This window comes from Neomonachus schauinslandi, chromosome 7 (assembly GCF_002201575.2).
Source record: "Neomonachus schauinslandi chromosome 7, ASM220157v2, whole genome shotgun sequence".
Lineage (NCBI taxonomy): Eukaryota > Metazoa > Chordata > Mammalia > Carnivora > Phocidae > Neomonachus > Neomonachus schauinslandi.
Window position 1 is genome coordinate 59139414 of NC_058409.1, and position 21604 is coordinate 59161017.

Genomic DNA, 21604 nt, shown 5'->3' on the forward strand with positions numbered 1-21604 from the left:
AAAAGGAAGAGCAATGGCAGATTTAAGAGCTGTATCTTGTGATAGTTAAGACCGAAAAAGCTAAAGTATTCAGTGAGGTATTATCAACTACCAACAGTATGTAAATAGGTTAAACTCATAAGAAATGGAGCAAAAGAGAAATCGGTGCAAGAAATAAAATTAATTCTTTAATGGAAATTTTCAAAATCTTCACGTTGTTAGCCCACTAATCCAATAGGGACAGACTCCTAAAATGGTTTCTTAGGCTACTTTGCAGACCTAACTGGAAACATACAAAATACAAGGTGTTAACAGATGTGGAGACTCAATTAGATTCAGCAAACAGCTAAATTTTTACAATACAGATCTAGATATCATAAATACATACTATGTAAAATGAAAAATTGACTTTTATAATATATACTATAACAGCTCAGTCTTAAACCCCAGGAAAACAGCACAATGATAGTGCTTAACTGCAATAAACCGTTGTTCCAAATACAGGAACAGCTCTGAGCCAAAGGACTGCACCTGTTCCTGCCATACATATGTGAGACAAACAAGGGAAACCCACAACCACAACTGATCGAGTGTGGTTCCATTCACCACTGAATGTAAGGCATGTTTTCAGGAGAGAGGTTAAAAAGATGATGGCATTAAATAACGTGCCAAGGAAACCATGTGCATGGCCCAAGAAGACAGCTTTTGTTTTTCTCTTTTAATTAAGATTCTGAGAGATGAATATGTAAGGCACTGGACAGAAAATTCTTCTAAATTGAAGAAATGCAAACTAACAGCCTCGCATGTCCATGCAGACACCTGAACCGCCACTGCTAGTGCAGAGAAGTCACAGATCTGGACATATTGGTACTACAGTGAAATTTATAAGCTCTGCTATCAGCTGGGTCTTCAATATAGTCTGATGGTCTTTTTTGTGTTTCTACACAGTTCTATCCCTGAATCTATATTGAACTATTTCAGTTTTTCCTCTGGACTATTCTTCACTGTCCTAAAAATTCACCACTGCCTCTACCTTCAGTATCCTCAGGTTTAGATGAGATCATGAGGGTCTAAAAGCCAGGAAGAAAGACGTCACAAGAAACAAACCATGCTAGCAGCTTGATCTTGGATGTCCAGCTTCCGGAAATGTGAGAAAAGAAATTTACGTTGTTTAAAAGCCATGTAGTCTATGGTACTTTATTATGGCAGCCTAAGCTGACTAATACAGAATCATACTTACAGTAGGAGATTACATATGCCAAACCCAATTCTAGCTTGACTCACTAGTAGTATCTTTAAGTTAAAGAACACTAAAGCTGGTTTTGAGTTTGACTTTTTTTAAGTGCTACCTTTCATAAAATAATTATAGAAAACAAAAATAAATAAATAAAAAAGAAGCATGAATTCATAAACGGGTATAGTGCAGGCCTACTGGAATACATCATCAATCTAATAAAAATGGAATAAAAGATACTTACCACCACCAAGAATGTAAGAATCCTGGTGGTTCCCCCAATGTGATGTTTTTTTCCCATCTTATCTAAAATGAATAAAAGAGATATTAAATACTTTCCTAATAATACCTTTTTCCACACATATTACAAAACTACATTTTCCCATTTAAAATACTAAGGTAATACATAAGATTTTAATCATTTTCATATTATTCTTTATTCAAGTTTTATAAGTACTCATTTTACATAGTCATTTGTTGATTGGATAGTTTGTGAGAGAAGATGCCACCATTACTTTCCTGAATTGCTTCCCACTGTGCCAGGATTTTCAGGAGAGACTTCTGGAACTTAATATTTCAGGATCTTAAGGCACATCAAAGTCACCATTATTAACATCACTATGAAAATCAATTATCGCTACCAACCCAGAAATTTGCAAATGACTGGACTTAATATGTGCAACTCGGAAATTACGCCTTAAGGGTTGAGTTTTTTAATAAATTCTTTATTTGAGGGAATAAGAGTAAGAAGAGTTTAAAAAAGAGGGACACCTGAGTGGCACAGTCAGTTGTGTGTCCAACTCTTGGTTTCTACTCAGGTCAGGTCATGATCTCAGGGTTATGAGATCGAGCTCCGAGCTCAGGACAGAGTCTGCTTAGGACTCTCTCCCCCTTTCCCTCTGCTCTTCCCCACCCCCTCCTCCCATGCTCTCTCTTTCTCTCTCCAAAATAAATAAATAAATCTTTAAAAAAATTTTTAAAAAGAGTTCAAAAAGATGGAAATATTAACTTTCCAAATGTTTATATATATATTTACATATATGTTCATATATATTTATATATATTATATTTATATTTCAGATGAGTTGGAGTTCACTAGAAAAAATTTAAAAGAAGATCAATATCTCTGAAAAATTAAAATTTCTGACTAAATACTCTTTACAAATTAAATTCAGAAATTGGAAAACTAGGTGGGTATTTCTATCAGTGCCTTTTCTAAGCACTGATAGCAGTAAACAAAAGATAAAGATCTTTGCATTCAGGAAGATTATACTTTAGTAGAGCAGACAGACCATAAACAAAGAAAAGCAAAAAAAAAAGAGAGAGAGAGAGACTATTAGAAGTAGAAGGTGACAAATGCTAAGGAGGAAAACAAAGCAGGGAAGGAGGATAAAGAAAATGGAAAACAATAAGAAGTGAGCTATAATTTTAACTAAGGTGATCCAGAAAGCCCTCAAAAACAATCTTTATGCAGAGGGACCTGGCTGGCTCAGTTAGAAGAACATGGTGCTCACTGAAGAGCATGCCACTCTTGATCTCAGGGTCCTGAGTTTGAGCCCCATGGGGCGTAGAGATTAAATAAATAAATAAATAAATAAATAAATAAATAAATAAATAAGAACTTGGGGGAAAAAACAACAACAATCTTTATGTATAAGCATGATTTAGTTTTTTAGTTTAAGTAATTAGGGGTGCCTGAGTGGCTCAATTGGTTAAATGGCCAACTCCTGATTTCAGCTCAGGTCATGATCTCAGGTTCATGAGATCAAGCCCTGCATAGGGCTCTGCACTTAAGGCATGGAGCCTGCTTAAGATTCTCTCTCTCCCTCTCCTTCTGCCCCTCCCCCACCTGCACATGTGCACGTGCACTCTCTCTCTCTAAAAATAATTAAGTAATTAAAAATTATTTAACAATATCCTAATCAGCAAACTATGCCCATAGGCCCTTAACATAACTAGGAAGTAAACAACTACATAATTATAGATTTCAAAGAAAAAAAAAAATCAAGGAATCCTTTCTATCACCTACTATGGAAGAACTTAGAAATTCTTGTCCCAAAAGGATTAAAATAAATAAATAAAAGTTTTAAGATAGGAATTCAGAAAGTGGCCCAAAATGTAAAAAAAAAGTGACTCTCTAGGGTAAAGATGAAAAATCATAATTAAAATCACTAAAATCATTTTTTTTAGTTCTTAAATACACAAAATGTAAACCAATGGGAGCTTTGAAGTAATTTACTCTCAAAAAACAAAGAAATTTTCTAAAAATGAGGAAATTATATATGTGATAGCCATTTTTTAAAAGAGCTAAAGGAGAAATCCTAGGGATTAATGAACTTGAATTCATAAAGACTAAATATGAACAATGAACCAAAACATGTTATAAAAAGCCAGATCCTAATTTGAATTCCCTTAAGAGTAACACAAGTAATTTTTATATCTATGCTACCTTTTATCTGAATTTCCGTTAATCATTATTGTTATCTTCTTGGTTCATGAAAAAAATAAGGAATGGTAGTACTTCATGAGTCTGAGGATAAACGAAACTCTGATGTCCTGCTAAATTTATAATTTCGTCAAAAACCTGTGTCTCATCTTTCTCTCAATCTTTTCTCTTACCACTTGTTCACTAATTGATGTCTTCTTGCAAGGGCATAATAATGAATGTTACAGATATGTCCCAGACACATAAGTATTCCTAATCCCTGGAATCATCCTAATTACATAAACAGCAAGTTTTTCACAGTAGCATCCCTACATATCTCAGTTCATCCTAACTTGACAGATTATGACTATGAAATAAAGCCAACAGCGCTATGCTCAATTAAAAGGAGAATGTGCGATGACTTACATTACAGTTAAAGTGGCAGGACTAGATCTCAATGCTGGATGGTGCTGGAGGAGGGATTAGACTTAGTCTAACATGAGTCCTACTGTGCCATAGCCAGTGCTCAGCAGTTTCCCTCTGCACTTCCACGACTTCAACAAGCAACCACCAGCAATTTCAGGAGATAAAGTAATCGAGGAAAATACCTACATGGTTTATATTCAATATGGACTTTTGTGAAATAAAAGTAATGCGTTTTTATTATATTTTTATGTTTTTGCATTTGTATTTTCAATAGTATTATATTTTATTGTTCCTCAGAGCAGCTCAAAATGCCTCCCATACATGATCTTTTTTCATCCTTATAATAGTCTTTACTACATAAAGTTCACGTTTCTCACTTTAAATTCCAAGTAAGTGGCAGAAGCAGCTAAAACTCTGGTCCATCATATTGAAAATAACACAAAAGCCATCCTTTTATAGTTATTGAATAAACAACAATTAACACTTTAGGTATTTCCAAAGAAGAAGTGGTTCTACATTAAGAATGTTTCCATAGTTAATGGTATTTTTTGCCTCTAAACTAATTACTACTATAGGTATTACTTGTTTATAGGAAGCATGAGATGATGCTAAGGAAAAAAGAACCCTGGTCTATAGAAAACTAAGGTACATTCATTGCCACATTGTTAGAAATAATGAAAATTAGAAACAACCTGAAAACACTCACCAATTGTAAAATAAATTTTGATACATACTACAGAAGAATGTACAATCATTAAAAAGAATATGACACATCTACATGGAAAGAGAGCCATGTTATATTGGCTTTTTAAGTTGGAGATTTGGAAGATTAGAGAACAATATGTATAGTATAAACTTTTATACTGAATAGCGTTGCTCTATTCTAGATGGTAGAAGACCTCGTAAAGGTGACATCCAGGTGAGAGACTGGGCTGCAGAGATGCACATGCTACTTGTGCAGCTGAAGTCTTTTATTGGGAAAACTCCCTGATGGATCCCTTCTATTTTTGTTTTTATTTTTTGGGCTAGAAAAGTAGAGGCTCCCAGGAATGGTTGGAAAGTAGAGAATGAATATTTAATATGCCACATAATAAAATAACAAGAATTCAGGAGGCTGCTGATAATCCCGCAGGAAGAAGATGTCTGAGATGTCTAGGAGGATTCAGAAGAGGGGACAATGGGAGAGGTAGTGAGGAGTCAGTAAGACAGAAGGCAGGCGGGAGCCCTCAGGTAAACAGTTGCTAAGCAATTCCCATGGCCAAAAGGAGACCAAAAAACTTAATGGTTGTGTTTCATATTCAAGCTGATGTTGTTATGTGTACTGTACAAGGCTGAATGCTGTTCAGTTTCCCCCTAATCTTCAGTAAGAATCTTTTATACACAAAAGCAATGACTCAGTGGAGCTTGGAGGCTATGAGAGAAACACGAAACTTCAAAGAAAAGGTAGCAGACATAAGAAGGAGAAGCAGTAAGGCTGTAATACTTGGTGGGAGCAAGAAATTACAGCAAGAGAACCTCCAGTCCCTTCTCTCCCTAGTAAGCCCCAGAGATGTTAGAGAGGACTTGTGGGAACCTGTAATATTAGGGATTAGAGTTGGAGCTATTTTGATAGGAAAAGTAACCCCTGGAGATAGGAGAGTTGCAGGCCATCCAAGTGACAGATACTTGGAGCATACATGTACACATAGGACATATATTTTTATTTGTACTCTAGTATAGAAACTACACAAGGTAAAAAAGAATTGGTCAATAAGTTTAAAATTAACACTTTTGGGGGCGCCTGGGTGGCTCAGTTGTTAAACATCTGCCTTCGGCTCAGGTCATGATCCCAGGGTCCTGGGATCGGGCCCCACATCGGGCTCCCTGCTCGGTGGGAGGCCTGCTTCTCCCTCTCCCACTCCCCCTCCTTGTGTTCCCTCTCTTGCTGTATCTCTCTCTGTCAAATAAACAAAATCTTTAAAAAAGTAAAAATAAAAAAATTAAAATTAACACTTTTGAGTATGCACTACATGCTAGGCCCTTCTAAGCACTTTATAGGTACTAACTGATTAAACCTCAGTACAACTTTAAAGTATTATTACAATTATCTTCTTTTTATAATTAAGAAAACTGAGTCAGATACAGAACATAATTCAAACCCAGCAGTCTGGCCCCAAAGCAATTACTCTTACCTACCATACTATGTTGCCTCCCAAACTAAAGTTTAAGAAACTGGTTAGTAAATTGTTATTTTCTCTTTTCAATGAAAGATAAACAGAACAGAATTTTGGAGTCTCTGATGTTCAATAATTTAGCATTCCTAATAAAATCTGAAGAAACAATCTGTTAGATGCTTTTAAGCTTCTATTTCTGGCTAACTTACAGGCTAATTTATGGCAAATAAGGGCTATTAATATAAACAACATAAAATCCTTAAGAAGGAAGAAAAATCTCGATATCTGCAACAATCTAATTCTTAATTTTATTTGTTAAGGTCACCAAGCCTCATTCTGAGGTATGACAAATACCATGCAAAATTTCAGGAATGAGTTGGAATTATCTTCGCATAATGAAATGAGATAACCAGAAAAAGGATAGTTTCTAATGAATTTAAAGTAACAAAAATTGATATAGAATTGTAAAGATTTCTTAGTTTTCTGTTTGTAATATTGAATACTGAAAGATAATAATAGATAAAAAGATAATAAAAGATAAAGCTGAAGAAGAGCTCTACATTGAGACTATTTCTAAAGAATGTTCAATTTTGGGGGTTGGGGTAACTGGTTGAGGGACATTAAGGAAGGCACATGATGTAATGAGCACTGGGTATTCTATAAGACTGATGAATCACTAAGCTCCATCTCTGAAACGAATAATACACTATATGTTAATTAACTGAATTTAAATTAAAAAAAAGAATGTTCAATTTTGTCCTTTTAGGGGTAAGAAAATTTAAAGTTGTCAAAACTATATTTGGGATTCAGGTACTGGTTTAGAATCTATCATGAATCGGATATAACAAAGCTTTAGTCAACATAACCTGTGTAGAGATGTGATTTCTATCATTAGTTCAATGCTATCTCTTTTAAATAAGGAAAAAAAAAAAAAACCAGCTGGGCTAATAGTTCTGGGCTCTGTTCTGGCAGATAACAAAATCTATCAAGAGCAGTTCAGTTGCTGATAGCCCGGGTCAAGGGCATTATCAGAAAGGCCAAACCCATGGGACGCCTGGGTGGCTCAGTCCGTTAAGTGTCTGACTCTTGATCTCAGCTCAGGTTTTAACCTCAGGGTCCTGAATTTAAGACCAACGTTGGGCTCCCCGCTGAGTGGAGCCTACTTTAAAAAAAAGAAAAAGAAAAAAGGCCAAACTCAGTGAGAGACTAGGTTGCTGAGATATACATCTTAATTTTTCGGATGATTTCTACAGTTGCAATTTGACCTCTTCACAACTTCACCAATAAAAGAAACCCACTCTAAGGAAAGGTGGCCCAGCATAGCAAATCCTGATTCAAAAGGGCTCATTAACATCATAGTCATCCATACACTCATTCATCCTGAGGGAGAATGACAAAATGGGAAGAAGTATTCTACTTCACTCTAAACCAGGGTAAGAACATTGAACATCTGAGTGATTGGTGACACTTTAATCATTTCCTTTTTATCACAATACCCAATCCAAATAAACAGGTCTTTCTAGTTTTTCTTTAAGTTCCTTATGTAACTGTCCTGAATTAGGTAAAAAATCTGGGGATAGACTCACAAGAACTTAGATAAGATGGTCCTTTACTTCTTAAACTACTTAAGAAGTCATTCTACAACAAGCAGCCTTAAATTTTCCATATGATCCAAGTGAAAGTAAGAGAGAAAGCAATGCTAAATAGGGTACAAAGCTCTAAAAGATTACATTCTCCTTCCTTTACTAACCATAGTTGGGGGGCGGGGGGAAGCAGTACTGGCATTCACACAGACACCAGAGTACAAACCAACAATGTTTCTTTTTTACTTAAAGAGCATCCAAAGCATGCAAAGCTTCTTTGCAAGAAGATAAAGTCCAGTCTTCCTGGCACAGCATGCAAAAGTCTTCAGTAAGAGTGCACTATCAGCTTAGAGAGGTGGAGCCCTGAGAAAGCGAACTCCAACTACTCAGGTGGGGAGGGATTTAAGGCAGAGTAAAGCCCAGGGGACAGAAGCCTATGGTATTATATATATATATATATATATAGCCTATATGTAGGCGAATACAAGCAGCCAGTTCTTGTGGACACAGTGAGAGGAAGATTATAGAAAGGTACTGAAGGGCGCCTGGGTGGCTCAGTCGTTAAGCGTCTGCCTTCGGCTCAGGTCATGATCCCAGGGTCCTGGGATCGAGCCCCACGTCGGGCTCCCTGCTCTGCGGGAAGCCTACTTCTCCCTCTCCCACTCCCCCTGCTTGTGTTCCTGCTCTCACTATGTCTCTCTCTGTCAAATAAATAAATAAAATCTTTAAAAAAAAAAAAAAAAAAGAAAGGTACTGAAATTTAACCAACTGAAATTATTTAGAACTCTAGGGCGTACTCAGCAATGGCCTGTCACAAATCTACTTCTAGGCTTCCATTTTAAAATTGAGATAATTTTGTATTTTCTCCTCTATTATTTTTATTTTTAAATAACTGTACAAATAGGATATAACTTCTGTGCATATATATATATATATATATATATATATATATATATATGCAAGTAAGGATAAAATTCCCTTTTAATTCCTTTAAAATCCCTACTCTCAGAAACTAGTCTGGTATGTATATTCTTTCAGACTTTTTACTATACTTCACATTCATAAATATGTACCCACAAAAATATATAGTATTGTATTATGTCCCTTTATGTTCAAATGTTTCCATGTGAATGCCATACTTCAGCTTGCTTCTTTTACTTGAAAATATTTTGGAAGTTTACCTATGTTAAGTCCAAATGGATCTAACTTATTCTTTTACATTTTGGGAAACTTACACCTCAATCAATCTAGCCATTCCCTATATACAGAAAAAGCTATATTGGTTATTTAGGTAATTAGAATGTATTTTCACAGTGCCACTTGGAGTTTGGCAAGTTACAATGTAAAGAATAGTTCTGGGAATCACATACACTCATCTCCAAAGTCCAGAAACACTCTATCTTCTTGGTAACAATAGTTTGTTTTCAGCTTAATTGATTCTTCTTGTGAAATTGAACCAGACCGATAATTCAGAGAAATCCTCAGTTTTGTATTCCAAATGAAACCAGAGAAAATAAAATCATGGTAAATACTTGTCAGAAAAGTGCTCTTCTGAAATTATAATTTCATTTTTACCAAATAGACCTAGAAATTTTGTATATCCATTTTCCATTCAATTCAGGGTATATCAGTATAGTACCTAGTTATCTCAATCTAGTTATGCTTAATCCACATGATCCATTTAAGTCAAAACAGCTGAATTTCCTTAAATGCATTAGCAACATTTTTCTTTTTCACGAAGTTTAAGAGTCACTGCATCTGACATCTTATGATGTTGGTAAAAAAAAAATATATAGTCATGGGAACGTCCAAGGATTTAGAAACTTGAGTCAATTCAAAATGCTCCTTGATCTAAGGAAAGAGAACAGTAAATTCTTTCATCAAGTTTCATCAAGTTTTCAACTGCATTAAAATAAAAATTTTAAATCTCATAGCTGGCTTTAGTTTCTTTTAAATACCCTCTAAGTTGGCAGTGATTAAGAATACAAATATTAAGAGCATCCCTTTTGCAATCTCAATCATTGCCCTGTAACAACAGTGAGTGTGGGGTAGCAAGGTGAAATACAAAGTCTTCTAATTAATGATTTAATGAGCTATAAATACACTAAATTTCTGTTTTGATTTGAATATACTTTAAAATCCAACTTTTATTACACTGTATATATTCATTCTATGATAAAACAATTGACTTCTATGTTCTAAGCATACCTCCCAAATTCCTTATTTGCAAATAGGCCCTAACAGTTCTCAAATACTAATTAATTAGATAAAAGACTGGGGGGCTATGTGTGTTTGTTTACTTTTGCATTTGTTTTTGGAGCAAGTGAATCTCAAGAAGGTTGTACCTCTAGCAGGGAGGGCACTTTGGTCATGGGGTTGCCAGTGATGTCCCTGATGTGCTGGGGGTCAAACTAGTGAGATGACTGGAGATATTATTTCAAGCAGGACTTGTCTCATAAAACTATAAACACCGGCCACAAATGAGAGCTGCATATGTAGCCTTAAATTTTCTAGTAACCACATTAGAAAAGAAAAAAATGGTAAAATTAACTTTAGTAATAAATTTTATTTTACCCAATATATCCAAAATATTATTTCAATGTGTGATCAAAATTTTAAAATGACTGATATTTTATGTTCCTCTGTTCACACTAAATCTTCAAAATCAGTGTGTACTTCATACTTTTGGCACTTTTCAATTGGATTAGTCATATTTCAAGCATTGAAAAGGCCATATAAAGCTAGTGGTTACCATACTGGACAGCACAGATATGGGGGAAAACCAGAAACTTTCAAATACACATAGATCTAGGCTTGAATTCCAGTTCCATAACTCACTAAGCTATATGACCATGAGACAGTTATATAAATTCTCTGAGCCCTATTGTTCTTATCAGTAAAACAGGAATAATACCATCTGCCTTACAAATTTCTTGTAAGAATTAGAGATAATATAAAGTACCTTGGCACATTATGTGCCTGGCATATAACAGAACTCAATAAAATCCTCCTCATCCTCATCATTATGTAAATTGAGGAAGAAAAGAGGAGAAAGTACCATTGTAAAAAGGCTTAAATTCGAACTTTAAAAAATGTGGAGAAAAGCAGGAAAAGATACAAGAACTTGAAATAAGATCATCAAAATGTTTTCTAACTGAAATTTAGTCATCAATCCACTATTACCCATACAAAATAAAAATTAAAAAAAAACATTATTTTACAAAATTATGAATAATGCCAAAATAAGGTACAGCTAAAACTAAAGATATGGTGGCATTTGTCTTTTTTTTTTTCTTTTAAGCAAATACCAAATAGACCTACTTTGGTGAGTCATAGACCTGGTTATGGTTGCCAAGGCTAATATTAGTTTCTATTTCTACAGGGGGAAATGGCTAGAAAGTTGAGTAGAAGGTTATCGGCATGAAAATGGGACACTAAAACTGCTTACAAATAACCTACAAAGACTATATTATGCATATTGATAACCAATCATTCACTATATAATATGTAATGATAGTTTTTCAAATAATTGTTATAGAATATTTTCATTCACTTATATAAGAAATCAAAATAAAATACGGAAAATATATAAAACATACCTCTGATAAAAATGTTTGGGCCGATTTCTGAGCTCCTACATGGAGCAGATATTCATATACGTAGAGTGCTAACCTGGAAAATGAATAAAATATTTATTGAGAAGAGGTGTATTTAACATTCATTCTTTAAATAATGCACATACCCTTCATTACAAAAATATCTTACACACTAACAGTAACAGAAAATCAACTCTTCCCATATCTTTTCAATGAGAGTTCATACATGGCTGTTCAGAAAGAACTTAAACTAAATAACACACAAAGAAAAAAGGCAAATGTATCTTTTCTTGAAAAGAAACATCCAAATAGGGATTTTTTTCCTGGGTCATGTCACTTATCATAACCTCATTCCCTTTGTTATACCTAACATAATTGATAATTTATAACCCAATATTAATAATCTCCATAACATATTTTAAGGTATAGTTATTATCTTTCATTATTAAAATAAATGAATTAAGTAATTGGACCTTTCTAACAACTTCATATGTCCTTCAATCTTTTTGGTGAACATTAACATAAACTCCAGCTGTTTGCACATCTGTATGCCAAAATGAGTGTTAAAAGCTCATTTTAATATTTGTTCAGGCAACCTCTCCTTACTCTTTAGGTCTGATTGTTAAACCAGTAATATATTAGCTTATAAGGATGCAAATTTTCAGCAAACCACAGCATTAAGTAAAGTTTAAAAGCATCAAATCATATTAAGCATTTGGGTACTTATAGTTTAAAGGTTAACACAAAATTCCATATAAATTTATCATTCAAATACAGAATATTAAGTATGCACTATACACTTGTACTACCCTCATTATCTTGTGGATTCAGAATTTTAAGCTACACCATGTGGCTCAATTTCAGTTGAGCTGTTAACAAAATATTATTCATAAACCCAAATTAGTCTGAGGCAGTATTTTTAATGATATCTTGGACTGATGCCCAGATAGCTCACAACAGTTCAGTTTCTGCTACACTATATTTACCAATATTAAGCCAGGTTTACAGTAAACAGAACAATGTAATAATAACCACAATTCTGTAGAGCTATACCATTTCTCTTGCCAAGTGAATTTTTGATTGTTAAAGATTGATAGCATTTGCAAAAATGAATATTTTCTTCGTTTTCATGAAAAAACATCATGCATGTAATGAAAAGAGAAAGCCTGTACAAATTCAATTGCTCTGTCCATTTAGTTCTTTCCCCATTCCAAAACTGCCAAATGCTTAAAATGAGAATTACTCTGTGGTTACTAAGTACCACAAGAGAGTAGACAGACATCTGTTAAAATTAATCATAGATAAAAAGTATGTCATTAGAAACATCTCCTAACCTCTTCAAATTGAATGACACTTCTTAGATCATGCTTCTCAACCCTTTTTCTACCCTAACACACATGAGGGATATGACATGCTTCTTTCGATAGCAGTATCTCCTGTGGAAGCGTGGTTCATCCCCAAAGTACATAACGGATGAGAGAATTGGAATATTCCTATCGTTTCAAACAAACAAGCCCTACTGGTGATGCTTACCACAACACACATATCCCACACAACCTGTCCCTCCACTGACTACTCCCAACCCCGTCACATGATTTCACTGACCATGTTGGCAAATCTCACCTCAAAAAAGAGAATTATTTGTGAATTTTTCCTGGAGACACTGTGAAGCCTCAAATTTGCCTGCCAGGGATGGTGTCCCCCTACTGCCTGAGAAGAAACCCGACCCCAAGTAACTCCTTGCAGTTTGTCAAATCTTAGGCCTGACACCAAACCAGTGTCAGAGGCTAGACAAGAAACCCAGGCCTAAGTCAAAGGGTGAACAATAGGATGTTCCACCAAACTTGGAAATATAGGAAGCAAGAGGCAGAATGTAAAGCAGAAACACCGTGGTGGTCCTTGGGGGTAAGAGAACAGACCCCAGAACAGTCAAGGCCAGAGCACAACTGTTGCTGTGTCCTTGCAATGAACACCATTCCTTAAAGTTAAGCAAATCACTTCCTCATAATCTCTTCTTTGTAATATTAAAGGGGCTAATATACTTCTACTATGTTTTCCTCCAGTTAATCAGGTAACAAAAAGGGTATCTCTTTATAAATGGAATTAAAAGCAACAATCTCTACTCTTTCTCTATGGGTGTAAGACAGTGATTATAAAAAATGTATTGGAAGGGGCATAGAATCAATGGGGGAAATGACATAACAAAAAATTCTGAAGCATCCTCCAAGTGGTGTGCCTGTCCTCCCACCTTTAGAATCTGTATGTAGCAGCACGTCATTACCAACAGGGTGATACAGTGGGACAGGGCTGAAAAAAACCTATCCATAATGCCACCTCTATGTCCAAGTTCTGTCCCTTGAACAAAATTAATGCTTGCCGGCAGCCAAGATCTATGCTGTAGAAAGAGTGGCAGGGACCACTGCATGGGTGAACAATTAACTCTACTGCCATGATGACTCCATAATTCATCACCAGCAAATCTCCAGTATTTTAACTACCATCTCAGTGCAGAAGATTTTCCAAACCTATCTCTGTAGCCCTATTGTCTCTATCAAGCTCCAAACCTGCTTCTCTAAATTACTGTTTGAAGTTCCTAACAAGATACTTCTCTTTTAAATTGATCACATCCAAAGTTAAACTCATCTTCTCCATCTGTTTATATATAGTACCTGTGCTCACCTTGAATGAAACAGAATTTGAGTCATTTCCTCATTTGCAAAATGGAAAGAATATTTTTCTTGTAATATTGTTGAAAGAATTAGAGTACAATGATTGTTATAATTTCAACTAACTCTCTCACATCCAATAACATATTACCAGTCATGTGCTGGACTCACATTCTCTCCCACATTTGCCAGTTCTTTCTATCCCCCTCCTGCTCTTGGCAGACCATTCAGAACCACAGCAATAGCAGGAACATTTGCTCTAGCTTCAGATACAGGTACTGTATATTTCCCATCAGCTCCCCATAATAGAGGCATCAGGGCCACCAGAAATAAAAATCTCCAGAAGGTTCTGGGGAAAAAGCCCTGCAGTAAAAGATACCATTTGAACACAGATGATTCCAGGGGAGTGGGGAGTGACACTTATCTACCCATGTAGGTAAATCATGGCATGGTCCCTTGCCCCGTGGCATGAGATCACCAAACATAAGACAACGTTTTATTTGGATTCAATTTCTACTGAACAGTAGAAATTTAAAAAAATAAATATTGAATATACAAATATTTAAACTGTGTATACTCTCAAATTAACATTTTCTTTTTTCCTTTTCAGAATCTTTAAAAAACTTAACTACTTTTGATAAATTAGAGTGGCTATTTAACCTAATGGATAATAATGTGATCCAAATATAATAAAAAAATAGAGAATCATGCAGTAAGAATTTATATACATATACATATACATATGTATATGTATACATACTGTCCACAGAAACAGGGTAGAAGGAAACATGAGTTATAGCTAATGGTAGAAACATTAATAACAATAAGAAGAAGTAACAGATGAAGACTAACTGGTAACAGACAGACAGGAAAAGAAAACCCAAACAAAGCCTTAAAATCTTAAGGCCTACTTAAGACTGGAAGCAAACATCCCCATACCTCCTTCAGAAGACCTGAGGGCAACTTTCCTTATAGCATTGTCCTCTAATTAACAATCATTATGGAATTGTCATGGCAGTAGAGTTAATTGTTCACCCATGCAGTGGTCCCTGCCACTCTTTCTACAGCATAGATCTTGGCTGCCGGCAAGCATTAATTTTGTTCAATTTTGTCTGCAGCAAAAGTTTTAAACTTTGTGCCACTCATACCACACAATACTCTAATATATTTGGCTAGATAAAAATATGAAATCTCTGATAATATTTTCTGAAACATTTTTTTCCTAGTTTGTTGTTTGACTTAATTTTGGTCAAGGGTTTTTTTTGGGGGGGGGGCGGATTTGGATACTTTTAATTAAAATTTTTTTAAAGATTGTATGTATTTATTTGACAGAGCGAGAGAGTGCGCGCACGCGCGCGAGCATACAGCATGGGGGAGGGGCAGAGGGAGAGGGAGAAGCACAGGTTCTCTGCTGCAGAGATTCAGGGCTCAATCCCAGGACCCCGAGATCATGACTGAGCTAAAGGCAGATGCTCAACTGACTGAGCCACCCAAAGCACCCCAATCACTACTAATTTTAAAATCTAGAGAATGTTAAACATCACTGTGAATCAAAGAAATATATATTAAAGCAACAATGGGATTTAAATTCTTACTTAAACATAATATGTGAGGGAATGGATACTCCTACTGCTGATGACAGTAAACTGGTATCACTGTTTCAAAACCAATTTGGCATTAAGTATACATCAAGAATTTGTAAAAAGAAAAAAAAAAGTTTACACACTTTGACCTAATAATTCCATTACTAGAAGTCTAGCTAAAGAAATTATCCTAGGGGCGCCTGGGTGGCTCAGTTGGTTAAGCAACTGCCTTAGGCTCAGGTCATGATCCTGGAGTCCCAGGATCGAGTCCCGCATCGGACTCCCTGCTCCGCCAGGAGTCTGCTTCTCCCTCTGCTTCTCCCCCTCTCATGCTCTCTGTCTCCCATTCTCTCTCTCAGATAAATAAATAAAAAATCTTTAAAAAAAAAATTATCCTAAATGCAGAAAAGCTTAATGCACAAAAATTTTTAACCAAAGATTATGTAGAACAAAGAATAAATAAATAAATAAACTGGCTGGAGTTACAGTGAAATATTTTTGCATTAGTTAATTTCATGTTTGAAAATATAATTCAGAATTTAGTTATAAATCTATTCAATAAGCACTTAAATGACTCCTCTCTGCTTAACTACTGAACTTTAAAATCTGTGAAAATGTCATTACCACATGACCAAATAAAATTACTTCAAATTTAGCTTGTGAAAATTACAAAATCTAACAAAGAAACAGATTTTTACCATTCACATGAACAAACTCTATTACATGCCTATCACTAACAGTTCTCGGACAACTTAGTATATAACTAAAAAGGCATATACAACAGGTACTGTCACTCAAAAGTCATTAATTATAGCAAATTCTCAACCATCCTTATAAATGAAGGACTTTGCAGTCGGAGAAAGGGGTAAAGACCTTACTGCACTCAATTCTTTCTATAATCTAGCTATCTTATTTGAGCTTAAATCTCTTCCTCCAAAGGAAATGGTAGGAAAAAAAGAAACATGGGCGGGGCACCTGGGTGGCTCAGTCGTTAAGCGTCTGCCTTCGGCTCAGGTCATGGTCCCAGGGTCCTGGGATCGAGCCCCACATCGGGCTCCCTGCTCCGCGGGAAGCCTGCCTCTCCCTCTCCCCCCTGCTTGTGTTCCTCTCTCACTGTCTCTCTCTCTCTCTCTCAAATAAATAAATAAAATCTTTAAAAAAAAAATAGAATAATTTCAAATTTAAAAAAAAAAAAAAAGAAACATGGGCAAGATATTAAAAAGGTTTCTAAAATAGGATTGTTAATTTGCAAACAAGTTTTCCAAGCTACACATAAATAAAAAGTGAATACTTTCTATAGTTCAGTGCTAATTTCTAACTCTTTCTACATATATGTATATGTACATATATAAATTATCTATGTATGTGTGTATAATGTATCATTATTTTAAAAAATCATTTCACAAAAGTCGGCTAATAGAAAAGGTCTAATTTTTTAAAATCTGAATTTAGAGAACAGTTAAAGTGGATATGACTGTTGATACTACAGAAAAGATGAAGATGTTTTTATCTTGTGAACAGGATTTATCAAGTTATTTTTACATTACATGTGCTAGTTATAATAACATACAATTTTTTATTTATAAATATTTATAAAACTTTCCAGGAATATATACTATAATGTGTGCCATTTTTTCGTAATGTGTGGATAACATTTTATTATGCCTCACAATATTCCTATAAGGGACACAGAGTTATGAACTATGTAGAAATATTATTAGGTGTCTATGCAATGAAAAATCCAACTACCAATAACTGACCATGTCTGTCAGCCTGACCATAATGTCCTATATCTACTTTTCAAACTTAAGTCTATTACCTATTAAAGAAACTGTCTTTTGCACACTATCCTTTAAATATTTCAATAAGATGTAGTGTTGAAAGTGAAAAGCAAGAGAAAGCTGCCATTCAATATGAGAAAACATCCATCCATTCCAACTTCATGATTAAAACTAATTATTAGCATTTTGCCATCTTCTTACATTTAGCAAGGAAAAAGAAAAAAAAAGATTTAAGTAAACATAAAGCTTTCAAGTTAATAGATCCCCATCTGTAATTTTAAAATTCTTTCTATTAGGCCCTGAAAAAAAAGAAAAAAAGAAGAAAAAATTCTTTTGGTTAATTCACTGTATGTACAAAGGCGGAGGGATGACAGGGTTAGATAATAAAAAAGCTATTCCTAATTTGTTTTGAAATTACATTACTATAATGTACTTTACCTGTTTTATCTCTAGCTCCAGCACCTAAAATGGTAAGTATCCAATATGTATTTTTTTTTTAAGATTTTATGTTTAAGTAATCTCCACACCCAGGAGCTTGAACTTACAACCCCAAGATCAAGAGTCCCATGCTCCACCAACTGAGCCTGTGAGGTGCCCCTCCAATACATATTTTTTAATGAATGAATCTCTTACCCCATGCATAAGGCTGTTATAGGATCCTTTAGTTTCTTCCATTCAAGGCATTCAAATGAGAAGTGTCAGATACCCCCTTGGATACCTAATTTAGCATTATCATCCTCTTAGTATCCTTAAGATTCACCCTCTCAATAAAATATTATAGTTTGACAACATGAACGTTGGCAAAACAATTCTGTCACACTGATTCAATCCCTATATATAAAAAAAAAGATTGTTTTAAAGAAATGTTAGTCTATTTAATCACGGGTGGTAGATTTTTGTTTTATTTATTTTTAATAAAATTAATCCTTAAAAGACAATGACTTTCTTCTCTCCTCTTCACTTCCTTTTAAAAGAAAATAAATCAAGGTTAGGGAATAAACAATAGAAAGCTGATAGAGAGTTACAAGAGGGGTATTTTGTAAAGAATGGTCTAGCTGTTGCCATTTAGCACTGGTGAGCTGTATGTATCCAAAATGCTACATCCAAAATTTAGTCCCCATCTTTTGTGCTTAAATCCCAATGTCAGTAAGAAGACTTAGATACAGAGAACTTAAAGTAGATTAATTTCTCCTACTGGTCTTTTCTAGTCACATTGGATTGAGGAAAGAGATCTCTCTTATTCCTGAGCCACTGTGTAATTCCAGTGTTGACCAATGACACGTATCAATGTCCAAATGTGATTCCTAGGTGATAAAATGCCAGTAGTTAGCTGGATCACAGCTAGCTAACAAGTAGCAGAGAACATTTGACAGCTACTGAGAGGCTGCTCATGAGACTGTAAGTGGTTTAGCAGTGACACTAGATCAGCCTGATCAAATTTTCAACAGAGCTTATAACCTGGTGCTAAGGAGGTATAAAAAATTAGAAATGTTTCTAACATCACCTTTTTAAAGTTCTTCATCATTAACAGTGAACCTAAAAAACTGATTTAGAGTGTCAAAAGCTATCTATGCAACCACACAATAATGCTAAAACCCAGCCTTTATTTTAAACACACTAAAATGTCTATTTTTTTATATTCTCAGTATCAGTTTTAAAGAAATAGATACCTGATATATATACAGATACTAAAGATACTAAGTGTTCTAGGGCAGGGATAACTGCATCAGTTAAGGTAGGTACAGGAATGAAAGATTTAACAATTACATGGATACCTGGGCATAAGAAATATGTTACTCCGCTAATGTCTCATTGATGTCATTTATGACGGACAAGTAATGTTTGGGAATATGATTTGAAATTAAATGATTTGGTATACTTAGAAACAGAAACGCTTGCCTTATATAGACAGGCAAGTTGAGGATCAAAATGACTACTATCAATTTGGGGGAACTAAAAAAGGCTAAGACATAAAAATGAGAATTCATAAAAAATTAATTAATCGACAGTTTGTAGAAGCACAATTACTTGTAGAAAATTCATAGTAAAATTTTCCATCCAATCTTCTATCTAAGCTATTTACATTGGGAATACAGTACTGACTCTACTTGATAATAGTACTTACTCCATTTCAATCCAGCTGGAAGATTTCATACTTTATACCCAGGCTCCCACTTGCTTATGGAATCTTGATATACATAGTTTACGTCTTTACTTTCTGTCTGTGTTATCCTTACAGAGAGCAGATTTTCCTTACATTCACCCAGAACACTAATCCTTCTTAATCCTTGCTGACTAACTTGGAAGTCTTCCCATACTCTGCTGTTTTTGTTTTTGTTTTTTAAGATTTTATTTATTTTTTGGGGTGCCGGGATGGCTCAGTCGTTAAGCCTCTGCCTTCAGCTCAGGTCATGATCCCAGAGTCCTGGGATCAAGCCCCGCATCAGGCTCTCTTCCTCTCTGTCAAATAGAGACACAGCGAGAAAGGGAACACAAGCAAGGGGAGTGGGAGAGGGAGAAGCAGGCTTCCCGCAGAGCAGGGAGCCCAATGTGGGGTTCAATCCCAGGACCCTGGGATCATGACCTGAGCAGAAGGCAGATGCTCAACCACTGAGTCACCTAGGCACCCCTCTATTTCAATGTTTTAACATCAAAATTAACACCAGACACCAGACTTCTACTTATGCCATGGAGGAGTAAGTGGGACCGAACTTGCCCTCTTTCTTTAAGCAACTTTCTAGAAAACTGGGTATCTTATATGATCAAATTTGAGCGGGATTAAGGCAGCTGGAATTTGTGGGCAGAGTATCAGACAGGAGGGAGCTACACAGGAAAAAAGCTCCAACAATCTGCATACGAATCCTTTTGCATAGGTATGAGGCTGGACAAAGAACATTGCTCACATAGGGCTGAGAAACCACTAACTACTCACAGTAGAAAGACCTCAATGAATACCAAGCGCATTCAGTAGAGAACACGGGTCACACATCAGAGGTAGAATAAACTAGTCTTAGAGTAAAAGTAGACTTAACCCTAATTTTAACAACCCAAACCAAGCTTGTAACAGTATTATTGTGTAGCCAGATTGATTTGGCTATAAAGTAGCTTTAAGTAAAGATAAGTACAAAAAAAAAAAAGTCATACTTGGTATCAACTCAGAGATATTAAGATAACATTCAAGTTGGTGAATGACTTGGTCAGTGGGTACAAGGTGTATATGAGAAATCTTTGTACCTTTACTCAATTTTGCTGTGAACCTAAAATCGGTCTTTTAAAAAAAGTATTTTTTTAAGGTGATTGTGATGGGTAATGGAGCTTCTTACTTCCTTCTCTGTACTGTTCTGCATTTTGTAAATTTCCTATAATCAAGAAAAAATTATTTTAAAACTTTGTCATGAGCTCATAGCTCCTTCCCCAAGCTTATTGTAAATTATTATCTATATGGAATATTTTCCTCAAGTACAGATGAACAGTAATAGTTTAATAATGTTATTTCAACATATTATAACCAAGAAAATCTTCCTTCTAGATAATGTAAATTATATATCCAAAGAAATTAAGATGAGTAGAAAATATTTAAAAGATGCCTAATGTTTTCCTGCTGGCTACTAAACACCAAAAATAACTTATTCAGAATTTCTTCCTGGCTTTATCACTCTTATTTTTCTTAATTCTTCCTATTAATTCTCTTTTCTAATCTTTGCATATGCCATTTTGGCATTTAGATCTATTGTGCTTTACATCTGTTTTCTTTTCCCATTCACTTTACATTCCCTACTACTTTTTTTAAAAAAGATTTTATTTATTTACCTGAGAGAGAGAGAGAGCACGAGTAGGGTGAGGGGCAGAGGGAGAAGCAGACCCCCTGTTGAGCAGGGAGCCCGATGTGGGGCTCAATCCTGAGACTCTGGGACCACGACCCAAGGCCAAAGGCAGACACTTAACCGACTGAGCCACCCAGGTGCCCCTACATTCCCTACTACTTTTTGTACCTTTTTAAAAATGTTTTCCCTTATTCCAACTTCCTTAACCCCAGCCAGATCCCTATGATCATCTACCTATAATACATTTGGCATTTAATAATGTCTTTAGTTGGACCTACCTCATTATTGTCATATTTAAAGCATCCACATTAATATGCACCATTAAGCGAGGCTAGCGCTTATGATCCATTTTCC

The 21604-nt window shown here is 35.2% G+C and overlaps 1 protein-coding gene across 5 annotated transcripts in view; it reads right to left on the bottom strand.

Moving 5' to 3' along the window:
• Positions 1 to 21604, bottom strand: part of SSBP2 (single stranded DNA binding protein 2) — a 282421-nt gene that overhangs the window by 197555 nt on the left and 63262 nt on the right. For all 5 annotated transcript variants that reach the window (XM_044916977.1, XM_044916976.1, XM_044916975.1 and 2 more), the window contains exons 2-3: positions 11400 to 11472; positions 1458 to 1519 (exon numbers count right to left, since the gene is read on the bottom strand). In XM_044916977.1, the coding sequence (XP_044772912.1) occupies positions 1458 to 1519; positions 11400 to 11472 (135 nt within the window). The remainder of the gene's footprint in view (positions 1 to 1457; positions 1520 to 11399; positions 11473 to 21604) is intronic.